This window comes from Beta vulgaris, chromosome 2 (genome assembly GCF_026745355.1).
Source record: "Beta vulgaris subsp. vulgaris cultivar EL10 chromosome 2, EL10.2, whole genome shotgun sequence".
Taxonomy (NCBI): Eukaryota; Viridiplantae; Streptophyta; class Magnoliopsida; order Caryophyllales; family Amaranthaceae; genus Beta; species Beta vulgaris.
The window spans coordinates 53,270,017-53,281,782 of record NC_079203.1 but is presented as its reverse complement, the minus strand read 5'-3'; the positions used below and the strand labels follow the sequence as shown (position 1 = coordinate 53,281,782).

At 32.5% G+C, this 11,766-nt stretch overlaps 2 protein-coding genes across 3 annotated transcripts; one reads left to right on the top strand and one right to left on the bottom strand.

The window, feature by feature from the left end:
• Window positions 1–659: 659 nt before the first annotated feature.
• Window positions 660–5,202, bottom strand: LOC104905574 (putative F-box/FBD/LRR-repeat protein At4g13965). Its single transcript, XM_010694164.4, has 4 exons — window positions 4,546–5,202; window positions 3,131–3,985; window positions 2,888–3,031; window positions 660–1,376 (listed from the first exon to the last, which is right to left on the bottom strand). Exons 1-4 carry the CDS (start codon window positions 4,633–4,635, stop codon window positions 1,035–1,037), a joined length of 1,431 nt encoding a protein of 476 aa, XP_010692466.2. The 5' UTR covers window positions 4,636–5,202; the 3' UTR covers window positions 660–1,034.
• Window positions 5,203–7,828: 2,626 nt separating this feature from the next.
• Window positions 7,829–11,459, top strand: LOC104905580 (transmembrane ascorbate ferrireductase 2). Of its 2 annotated transcripts, XM_048639539.2 has the most exons (5): window positions 7,829–8,347; window positions 8,561–8,611; window positions 9,680–9,728; window positions 10,583–10,782; window positions 10,898–11,459. In XM_048639539.2, the coding sequence occupies exons 1-5, from the start codon at window positions 8,204–8,206 to the stop codon at window positions 11,198–11,200; spliced, it is 747 nt and encodes a 248-aa protein (XP_048495496.1). In that variant the 5' UTR covers window positions 7,829–8,203; the 3' UTR covers window positions 11,201–11,459. The 2 variants fall into 2 exon arrangements, with proteins under 2 accessions (XP_048495496.1, XP_010692471.2); XM_010694169.3 differs by lacking the exon at window positions 8,561–8,611 and having other exon boundaries at window positions 7,830–8,347.
• The last annotated feature ends 307 nt before the right edge of the window (window positions 11,460–11,766 follow it).

Below are 11,766 nucleotides of genomic sequence, written 5' to 3'. Positions count from 1 at the left end.
ACTTAAATAGATTTCAAAACCTCTATAAATTTTTGAGTTTGAACAAGCTATGTTTGATCATGTAAAAGGTTTGAAACAAAGTTAAACATGTGTATATCTTTAATTCAAAAAAGAAAAGAATTCTTAATTTTTTGTGAAAGATATACACAGGTACTCAATATATGTTGCTCTAAATCAATGGTTAAATCTTAAGAGACTGTTTCCTTAATTCAAAAAAAAAAAAAGAATTCTTAAAAGTTGGTGAAATTGTATACTAGAAATCCAATAGGGACCTAATACTATTAAATTAGTTATTAGACTCGGACGGTGTCCTGGGTAAGAAAAAAATTTCATTTACTAACATTATATTTTAAAATGATAACACTAAATACAAATTGTTCTAGTGGTTAAAACTTTAGTATATGAATTTGAAATTACAGAATCAAAACCTATAGTATGTTTTTTCTATTGTACATAAATTACATGAATTAAAATTCTCTTAGAGCGAGCGCCACGTAACACCGTTCTTGATTTAGAAACGTCTTTTAATAAATTTATACAAATATAGATGGTATAAAGGTGTGCTAACAAACAGAAACCAAACAGTGATTTAATCTTGACCCAAAATTTTAAGCAATGTATTCAGTTGTGAACAAAGGGAGTGATAAATTAACACTTGATTTGACAAAAAGGTTAACTTTCTTTTCTCATAAGAAAAGACGGGAGTAACATTACTTCAAATTAAAATTAGATACAAAAGTTACTGAAAAACCAAATTCATCCTATCAAAGTGAAAAAAAACCCTACTCCACTCAACAAATAAACGAAGTTTACGGAACTGTTTTTTTGGTGCGACATGTGCCATCCAGATCCCACGATAGATCCGCCCCTTCGGCCAGCTACTTTTCTAGATTCTGGAAGGCAACTCCCCTAATATCCATTTCATAGGCAGCCACAAGTACCCACAACACTCTCTAGGATATGCACATAGTCATAGACTCATAGTGCATTTTCTGTTCCTTGACAAAGAGCTTAACTTATTGAAGCAAACTCGATCACTTGTTGAGCCGAGCATCATAGTTGATTATGCTAATAAAATCAATCTTACGATGCAGTGTTGTCTCAACAAGTTCTTTAGCGCGCTTCAGAGCAAATTTCCTTTTGCTGTCTTCATACTCATTTGGTTGTGTAACATGATATGGCTTATTGATATCTAATACAAACTTCTCCATATTTACGGCATTGTCAAGCAGGTATTGCACAAGCTCAGAATCACCTCTACAACCAGTAAAGCCGACAAATTTTACATCTTTGAGATGATAGTGGGGGAAATTATAGATCTCCTTTTTTGGTGTACCAACAGGTTTATTGAACGACGTATTATAATGACGATCGAACTGAAAGAAGTAGAGAAAGATAATGGTATATTAGCTATAACTTTGACATTTCCTTAAGTAAAAATTAGTCTATTTAAAAACTTATTATTTGAATATGTATTGTAAAATCTAACGTGCATCTCACAGGATTCAAATCTAGTAAGAAATGTATGCAATTATAAAATCTTTCAAAGGACGAGAAAGGCAAAAACTAACAGTACACAAGCAACACATCCCCAAATTAAAGGAAGTGCCCGTTCTACACCCCAATCCCCATACATTACCCCTAGTATAGCAACTCTGTGTCATGCAAGCTTTTCTAACTGTTAGGGTTGTGAGTGCGTAGCGGAAGCAAATTAAAGATGTAGAGATTGAGAAAAATAATAGAGTTGGAAATATGGGGCAAGAAAAGTAGTAAAAGATGGACACAATTTAACGTGGGAAAAAATCCTCAAATAAAGACAAAAAAACCCATGGACGACAACCAAAATCCACTATATGAAAATAGGAGAGTACAAGAATCACACTGAACTTATTAGGGTGAGAAGTACAAATACAACTCTCACTATAATATAAACTCACTAGAATGTGTGCATTAGAATCTCCGACCTCAGTAGTATCCTAGAAAGCCAAATCTCCATAATGGAGTCGATAGTAACAAACCTACACATTGCAGGTAATATCTCTCTAAGCCTAAATATTATGTAGAAGGAACACTTATAGAGTGTAGAGGATTGGAGAATAGAATTGGAGAGTGTGGTGCGTTAATGGTGGATTGCCTCCAAAGTATGCCCAACATTACATATATATAGTTATGTAATGCTCTTGATGTCGGTTCCTAAAGTTGGCTAAAATGTCCCAGAAATATGGAGAAATGATATCTAGTAATTTCTTCAACTAGCCGACATTATCTTAAGTCAATGAGTATGCTAGAATTATCTAGCAATAAAATCTTGAGCACCGACATTTTAACATGGACCAAATGTAATTTGAGCTTAAAATATTGGGCCAAAAAAATTGGAGCAAACAACCCAACACACCATATAAAAGAAGATAATAGTAGTAGTTTTTTGGTTCTGCAATCAGTGAAACACTTTCATCTTTTATGTGAGAGCTTTTGAGAAAAGTGTTTCACTTAGGCTCCGTTTGGTAGGGCGTAAAACGTTTTCCCGGAAAACTGTTTTCCTCTATTTTCAGTTTTACATTGTTTGGTTGGCAAAAGAGTGTAAAACCATTTTCCCTTGGGTAAAATTACTCTCCCAAGGATGGAAAACCATTTTCCTTTCAAAATGAAGGGAAAACTATTTTCCTTCTCTATCTTGTACACTCCTCTCACTACCTCCTTACTTTCCCTTTCATTTCATCATTTTTTTTACATCGAACCAAACAACGGAAAACTAAATTTTGGAATTGTGTTTTCCATTGTAAATTGTTTTCCATGAAAATCATTTTACACTGAAAATATTTTACGCCCTACCAAACGGAGCCTTATTTCACAATGAAGAAAGTATAAAGAATCAATTACCACTTACCAGTAAAGTGAACTTCTCCAGGGATGTTGATCTCTCTATCAAGCAAATGATATCCAGAAAAATTTCACAGGAATAAGCATCAACATTGAGCACCAACTGCTTAAGTTTGGGGAAGTCTCCATCAGGAAACTGCGAAATGTATCCCTGAAAGAAAAGTAAAAATTATGATTTTGTTGGTGAATGAAATGATGTATATATATATATACCCAATTCATGAATTGTAAAAAGGAGGAATTAACTTACAGAGAAGTATTCAATTATCGATACTTTAAGCCTATTCAGCTGGGGAAGGGACTCTGCAAATGAATCACGGGCAAATTTCGGACTATGTCTGACATTCGAACCTATATCAAGGCGTACAAGTGAAGGAGCATTCTTAACATAGAATTCGAAAGTCGCGCCTTTATAGGCAAAGCTCACAAGGTTCTGAGCAGACACTATCTCAATACTTTTAATGTTATGACAATAAAGGATTTGCAAGCGCTGAATATGATCATTATCGATCCTCAGGTTAACAGGGCCTCCACACATTCTCACTTGTAAAGTGATAAGTTGTGGACAATTAGAGAAAAGAAACTCGAGAGTCTCTGCAGTAACCAACGCACCACTCAAAATCAAGGTCTTCAGTGACTTAATCCAAGACATACCATCAGGATTACTATAAACACAACGGTATAAGTAATAAGAAAAGTCACAATCATCACAATGCCGTGTTCTAAAATCTAATTCTAGCACCTTAGTTCTCTTCATCAGGGCAAAGGAAATCCATCTATAGACTTGGCTTGTATCCGCACTAGAACAAACAATAGCATTGAAGTATTCTAAATTCGAGCCTCGATGAGATTCAACGACATTGTTCAGCCAACTTACGTACTTAAGAGCGTCCATCTTTACACATCTTCTCTGATCTTCAACATCTATACACTTGGGTTGGAAAGAAAATGGGTCAAAATCCAAGGATTGAACATATGTCCATAAATATCTCCACCTTCGCGAAAGGAGACTAGTGATTGCAGCTTCTCTTAGTGTCAAGAGCGAGAGAATCGATACAAGAATTGCATCTGGCAGCTGACTTATGTGATCTTCAAACATAGGTGCCTAATATGAATAATTACCACACAAAACAGAACAAGTAATATTAAGCAATAAACAATAAACAATTACATTGATTGACGCGTTATTATCTCATCAATTTTATACAGCACAAAACTCTTAACAATAACACTAGCAATACCACTATACCAGCATTCACAGTACAAAATTGTAAATGTCACAAATCACAATCAACAGCACAAGAAGCAATCTAATTTGATATAAATCTAAAATAACAACACTTGAAAAATTAATCTGATGAAATAATCAAGAACAACTGAACAATGGCATGAAAATATGCCCATCTACGAATTGTATCATAAATTTTGTTATCATTTAGTTCCGAAACAAACAAACATGAATTAACAAGTTATACCCAGAAATTCGAATCATAAAAACATGAAATAACCAAGTATCTGAGATAAAGAAACAAATACGTTGAATTCATGAAACAAACAATAACAACCGCATAAAAACAAACAATGGCATGAATTTGACACCAAAATTCGCAACAATAACAAAAATCGTCTGAACAAGTAGATTAATCTAAGGAACAAAAGAAGAACCTGTAACGAGCTTCTGCAATTCGAGCACGAGGAAGAAGAGAAAGAGGAAGAGGAGAGAAAATGTATGGAGTTTTTGACTGAGAAAGCCATAGTATTCGATTGTAGAGTAGTTTTTATTTATTTTTTTTTATTTTTTTTTTTGGGAGGGGAGAGAATGAGAGATGGTAGGGTAGTTGGTTAACGCATTTTTATTTAGATTATTTATTTTTACATATAAGGGAAGAGGATGGGGATATAAAAAATGGTAAACTTTTTTTATACTCTTGAGTATTAAAATATAAATTTACCGTCTTTTATCATAATACCTTCCATTAACAAAATATTTACATTATTCTTGATTTATTGGTTTTTAAAAATAGAAGAAAAATATACAATGAATTTTATGAACAATTTTTTGTATTCATTATAATGCAATTGACCTTTGTTTGTTTTCGTTTCATACAAAACTAGTTTATTAATATATTAAGGAACATGAGATTGTAAATTAGTTTTTTTTTTTGAAGAGAGAGATTGTATATTAGTTGGTTAATGCATTTATATGTCAAATGAGATTGTATATTAGTATTTTGGCTCGGGCGATGTCCCGAGTCAGTTACAATTATCAGATATATTATTATTCAAAAATTTCATAATTAATATTATTAGCTTTTCGTAATATTTTGTCTAATGCGAAATTGAAAAATGGATGTTATGACATGATAAGTTATTTTTTTTAAAAAAGAACTTCTCGGAAATTGGGGATAAAAATAAAATTTTAATAGAATTATGTTAAAAGTAAGTTATTACATAACAAAGGTGTTAAAGATCAAAAACTTAATCTATATCTTTATAATTACATATAATTATAACTTTATTATGTTCTACTTTGAAACATTAAGCTTTGAAATTATAGTGGATTAGTGGTTAAACTCTCACATTTCATTTCAAAGGTCATGTGTCTGGATCCTAGTAATCACACATTGTTAATATTTTTAAATGAGATTATAAACATGTGTATTAAAAGTTTTATAAGAGTGACAACGTTGCTTTGATAGGATCACCTTTTAATATATTTGTTTATAAACAACTCTTTTACTAACTCTTTACAATAACAAAATGCTAGTAATACCAATTTCTCAAGTATAATCATAACCACATTATTGTCATTGACAATCAAAATTAAGTTTTGCTACTAAAAAGAAAAAAGCATAACTCAAAGTTACCATTGAGACCATCTAAATAACTTGACTGAGACCATTTCATATTTGAAAATTATATATCTTCACAAATCTAACAAAATCCTACATGATATGTGAATGGTGCAAAGTAGAATGTATATAATTAAAAAAACAAACGACCTAGGTATTTGGATAAGGGTTCATATACTTAGCATGGTTGAGGATTCCACCATTCAACCTTCTTAAGGGTGAAAATTAGGATCGTCTGATCCTACTAATCATATATGATCCTACTGATCCTGCTGTAATTCTACCACTCTTGCCATTCGGCTTGTGATCTGGATCGTTTTGCTAAAATCGGATCGTACAACCCTGCGATTCGGATTTCGATTTTAACAATAATGGATATAATCCAAATCAAACCCAACAACAAATACGTTATATCCACCATTCAACCCAACAACAATTTGAGTGACAACATTGCGTTACCATTTAGGATTACCCTATATCTTTGTTGTTGGGTTTGATTTGGATTATATCCATTATTGCTAAAATTGCGATCCGAATCGCAGGGTTGTACGATTCGATTTTAGCAAAACGATCCAGATCACAAGCAGAATGACAAGAGTGGTAGAATTACAGCAGAGTTAGTAGGACCATATATGATTAGTAGGATCAGACGATCCTAATTTTCACTCAAATTGTTACCTGATCGATTAAGATTGGAGTAGGATCGAACAATCCAATTTTTTTTAAAGGACCCTACCGACTAATTTCACTCTTAAGAGTCTTAGGCTATGTTCAGTTCACCTTATTTTTGCTTATTTCATAATCAGATCAGATCAGATCAGATCAGATCAGAAAAAATAAGTTCAGATCAGATCAGATCAGATCAGACCAGATCAGATCAGATCAGTTCAGATCATATCATGCTTATATTTAAAAACTTATTATTATTAAATATCTTTCTCTACATATTAATAAAAATTATAATAATTGAATATTAATAAAGTACTCATTGAGACGAATCAAACAAGACCCCACATGACTATATTTTTTCTTATATATTGAAAAAATCTAAAAGATTATCTCTTATTGTGAATAGTGTCAAGATTCTAAGTGACAAAGATAAAAAAAATACAAAGGGGGTATTATTATTTACTAGTACATTTGTTCAAAAGAATTATTATTATTGTTGTTGTTGTACTTATTAATTATTAATATTGGTAATTATTATTAATCTTATTGTTACCATTATAAATGTCATTGTTATTATTATATTAAGTTATTTTGTTGTTATTAAATAATAGAAAATTAAAAGCCACGTGTTAAGAACATAAGATTGACGCAAAAATAAGAAATATATAAAATATGATATCTCAAATTCATGATAACGAAACTACTATGTTCGGATTACATTTCAAAATAAGCTAAGTGTGAGATACAAATTATAAATTTAGATTCGGTATACCTCTTCCTATCGAATTTCAAATCTCTCTAGCTATTTGAAGTTGCACGATATTTATTTATTTTTTGCTCAAGTCATAGTTGTTTGTATATCTTGTTCTATTTTATATGGAAAAAAAAGAGTTCAGTTTGCCGACTTCTCAAGTGTAAAATTTTTTTTAAGGGAAAGTGTGAAACATTGTATAAGTGCTCTTATAAAATAATGACTTGAGTTATATAATTATTTTTAGTAATAATAATAATTATGATTATAATTATTATTGTTGTTCTTATAATAATGATAATAATAATAATAATTATTAATAATAATAATTATTATTAATAATAAAAGTTGTATAAAAGTTGTAATAGAAATAAAATGATAATAATAGTAACACTATAAAGAATATCTTATAATGTATTGCATAATAATGATTTACAAAGTAATAATATAATAGTAATAATATATATTTATAAAAGATAAGATCTTGTTGAAAAAATAAGTTCAGATCAGATCAGATCAGATCAGAAAAAATAAGTTCAGATCAGAAAAAATAAGTTCAGATCAGATCAGATCAGAAAAAATAAGTTCAGATCAGATCAGATCATATCAGATAAGTTCAGATCAGAAAATTTCAGGTGAACTGAACATAGCCTTAGTCCTTAGACTTAAAGGATTAAATTCAATGTGTGCTAAGTCTCTCAGTCTCACATTTTCTCTCTCCTCCCAGAATGTCAAACTTAACAGTCATGGCGTAGTAATGGGTGGCATAAACCCAGAAACTTGCATTTTCATAACCCCCTTATACAAACTTCTTTCATTTTTATACTCTAACTTCTCTCTTTCCCAGATCGAATCTCAATCCCATCTTTAAAATTACCTCTTTTTAACCTCAATCAAGGAATATACTCCCATTAAAACTTCAACTCAAATCCAAAACCTTTAACACCCAAGTAATCTTTGTACTTATTGTCTTCCTCGACTGAAAAATCCTCCTTTTTTCAGTTAAAATTGTTTCTGGGTTGTGTCAAATTAAGCCTTTTGAGGTAAAAAAATGGCTGTTCCTGTAGTAAGATTTCCAATTTACCTGGTGATTAGGTTGATTGGATTCACTGTTGCTGCTCTTGTTTTCACTTGGACTCTTCATTATAGAGGTGGTCTTGCTCTCATTTCAGAAAATAAAGATCTCATCTTTAATGTAATCTCTCTCTCTTTTTTCCTATAATGCATAATGTATTTCATTTGGGTTTGATTACATTGCATAAGACTTGAGTTTCTAGTATCATATAGTATAGTTTTCATGTTTATTGTGACATTTTTTATTTGTTGTGGGCACCTTTGAAGTTTGGAAGGGTTGATGAATTCTTGAATTTGTGAGTTCATCTAATGGAAGAAATTAATGATATTGCAGCTCAACCTTTTAAGTGTCCTGGATCTTCTCCTACAAGGATTTGTCTTTTGGGTAAAAATTGAGATTATGTTTTGGGATTTATTTTATATAGTTTTGCTAATGTGAAAGCTAGTTTCCAGTTTAGGTCTGAGTATAATATGTTATAATAGATGTTTTACATGATTAAGTGTGATTATCCTGTTTATGGTTTATAAGAAAATTCAAAGGAATTGACACATGTTATGCTGATGAACAAGCAGCCCTCTCTGAGTATTAGTTGGTTTGGTTTCTACTTATTAGGAGAAATTCTCCCTTTTAGTTAGGTGCTGAGCAATGAGCATCCTAATTATTAGGAGTTGTGTGGAGATTGTGTCGGGGCACAATTTAAAGAGCATGAACTTGCTTCTAGAGGGAGCTTGTAAGCTTTATATGCGTAATGAAGCGCATTTCATAAATCAGCTGTTCCAAAATGCCTATGTTGTTTGTTGTGCTATGTATATGCATGTTACTTGTGTGGCTGTCATTGCAGCTATTGAGTCATAGGAATTTGTTTGACTGGACTATCGTAGTGTTACCTAAATTGCGGTATGAGAGTGGGTATGGAAACACAATTTCCTACCTAGGAATTTGTTTGAGTGGACTATCTTAGTGTTGCCTAAATATGAGAGTGGGTATGGAAACACAATTTCGTACCTAGTTATGTTGACTTAGCCCAAAAGTAGACCATTTGCATGTACCAATTTGCGTTTTCAGATTGCAAGTCATGGCGAGTTTAGGGAAGCAGATAACCACTAGGACTAACCTTAATGAATCTCAGCATTTTTTGGAATATTGGACGTTTATCTGACTTTGAGGAATAGTTTATGCAAGGCTACTAGACTATTGAGATGACATGTTCATACATGGACTTATGGACATGGACAGAAATTTCTTCTTTTTAGAAACAATTATTATTGTGTAGAGCCCTGAATACTGCTGTTCAGATTTGTCGCTTGGTAATTGGTACGTTCAGCCTTAAACAAAAGTGCCTGGTTTAATCGTAGTTGATCATACTATAGTTTTTTTCAAGTATTGATATGAAATGATTGTTTTAGTGGGATTGCTTCTCTGGATAATTGTTGGTTCTTCTCTTTCTTGCAGATTCATCCTGTTTTGATGGTCATTAGCCTTGTACTCATTAATGGAGAAGGTAACTCTACCATGTGTATGGTAATTAGCAATAATAATATACTACCATAAGTAGACTTGGTATCACTGGATGGACTCGTGCACATCAATATGCTTGGCCAGTTGGCCTTGAGTTGCCAACTTGCCATACACCTGGCTACCTGATTGAGGCTTTTCCCAATTTTCGGTTCATATTGGTTGTTATTAAGTTAAATATGAAAGTAACTAGAGAATATTTGACATTTCTACTTCTATGATGGGATTTGTTATAGTTATATTTGCATTAAAGTTGCTTTTTCTAACTGTTCTCTATTGATACCTTCTTGAAATTTGGTCTTGGTAAATTCCTTTGGAAGGAATATCATAGATTCTGACCTTTGACAGAAGGTGTCTGTTGAATGAGAAAAAATATGTTTTCCTGCTTGAACTGGAATGTTTGTACACTGGCTTTATGGATGTGGGGGTTATATTTTTTCAAAAACTTGACTCGAAACTTTTGTGTATACTGATGCCAATTGAGGAAGTTAAATGCTGATCGGTTTGTTGATTTTCATGTCAGAAATGGACTACATACGCTAATGTATAGCTTAATATTCGACATAATAGATCAGTTGTCCTGTGTTGTATGTCATTTCTGTGTAGCCTCATAAAAAAACCTTCTATTAGTTCTTAGCCTGCTCCATCTTACATTACTATTGATGCAATGAAAAGGTATTCGGAAAAATATGATCACAATCTATACTATATTTATGGTAAACAAGATCATGCTATAAATTACTTTTGATAACTTCTTTAATGTGTTCTCCATTACTTTCATTCTAGTATGAGTTGAATCAATTGACTCTCTGACATTTGAAATGTGGTTTATCGATGTAGCCATGCTAGCATACAAAACTGTTCCAGGAACAAAAGCCTTCAAAAAATTGGTCCATCTCGTCTTACAGTTCCTGGCATTTTGCTTAGCTATTATCGGTGTATGGGCTGCTTGGAAGTTCCATAATGATAAGGGCATCGACAACTTCTACAGTCTCCATTCATGGCTTGGTCTCGCTTGCCTTTTCCTGTTTACTCTCCAGGTCTTTATTTTCTCTGAAAGACCCTTTTCTCTTTTCTTCTATACTGTGGCCTCCACGTGAGTCCGGGTAACATAGCTTGTGAGTTTTGACAAACTAACATACCATTTCATTTCAGTGGGCTGGTGGCTTTACAACATTCTGGTACCCGGGTGGCTCACGGAACAACAGATCTTCCCTGCTTCCATGGCATGTTTTCTTTGGTGTCTATATCTATGCTCTTGCTATTGTTACAACTGTGACTGGTATCTTAGAAAAAGCTACATTCCTGCAAACCAACCACGTTATTTCCCGCTATTCCACTGAAGCTTTGCTGGTTAATTCTATGGGTATCTTGATAGTAGTCCTTGGAGGTTTCGTTATTCTAGCTCTTGTTGCACCCTTGAATGGCAAAGGTGAAATTCCTCGTTCCGCAGAGTAGCTTTGATTATGATATTGGCTAAATGGAGCTTCATCTTCTGATGCCATGAACATATAACACTACATTGATATTACATGATATTTCATATGAGTTACATTTGTTAACCATTGCTTTAAACATGGGATGAAAGATTACAATGCTTGAGATATTATAGGTTTCTAAAAGGTATTAGTTGTAGATTGAATTGGTTCAAAGTAATTGGTACTATGTATCTAAGATATTATAGGTATATTCATATCTAATTCAGGCTTTTAAGTGATGTGGAGGAATATTTTGTATCTCAGATAAAATACTCTTGCTTTTAATCATGTTACTCTTTACAGGAGAGAAAAGATTACCACGTTATGCTAACAATGGCAGTTTTTTCCCTGTTGCAACGCTTAGATTATTCTTATGTTAAATTTTAAGCATTAGCATAAGCAAGTTACAAAAAACAAGTGCGTGTAAATGTGGTAATTAACAAGATATTAATATGTATGCATGTTACACTTGGAAGTTTTGGCCATTCTACAAATGATGGAAGGGGTCTTTGCTAAAAACATGGAGCAACGTGAGTATCAATAAGT

What these genes read in the sequence shown, in the direction of transcription:
- LOC104905574 (XM_010694164.4), bottom strand. Translation starts at nt 4,635, where the DNA reads ATGGCTTTCTCAGTCAAAAACTCCATACATTTTCTCTCCTCTTCCTCT. An exon ending in CGATAATTGAATACTTCTCT is followed by an intron (nt 3,032 to 3,130) that starts GTAAGTTAATTC and finishes CTTTTCTTTCAG; the next exon opens with GGATACATTTCGCAGTTTCC. An exon ending in TGGAGAAGTTCACTTTACTG is followed by an intron (nt 1,377 to 2,887) that starts GTAAGTGGTAAT and finishes TACTTCTTTCAG; the next exon opens with TTCGATCGTCATTATAATAC.
- LOC104905580 (XM_048639539.2), top strand. Translation starts at nt 8,204, where the DNA reads ATGGCTGTTCCTGTAGTAAGATTTCCAATTTACCTGGTGATTAGGTTG. An exon ending in ATAAAGATCTCATCTTTAAT is followed by an intron (nt 8,348 to 8,560) that starts GTAATCTCTCTC and finishes ATGATATTGCAG; the next exon opens with CTCAACCTTTTAAGTGTCCT. An exon ending in TACAAGGATTTGTCTTTTGG is followed by an intron (nt 8,612 to 9,679) that starts GTAAAAATTGAG and finishes TCTTTCTTGCAG; the next exon opens with ATTCATCCTGTTTTGATGGT.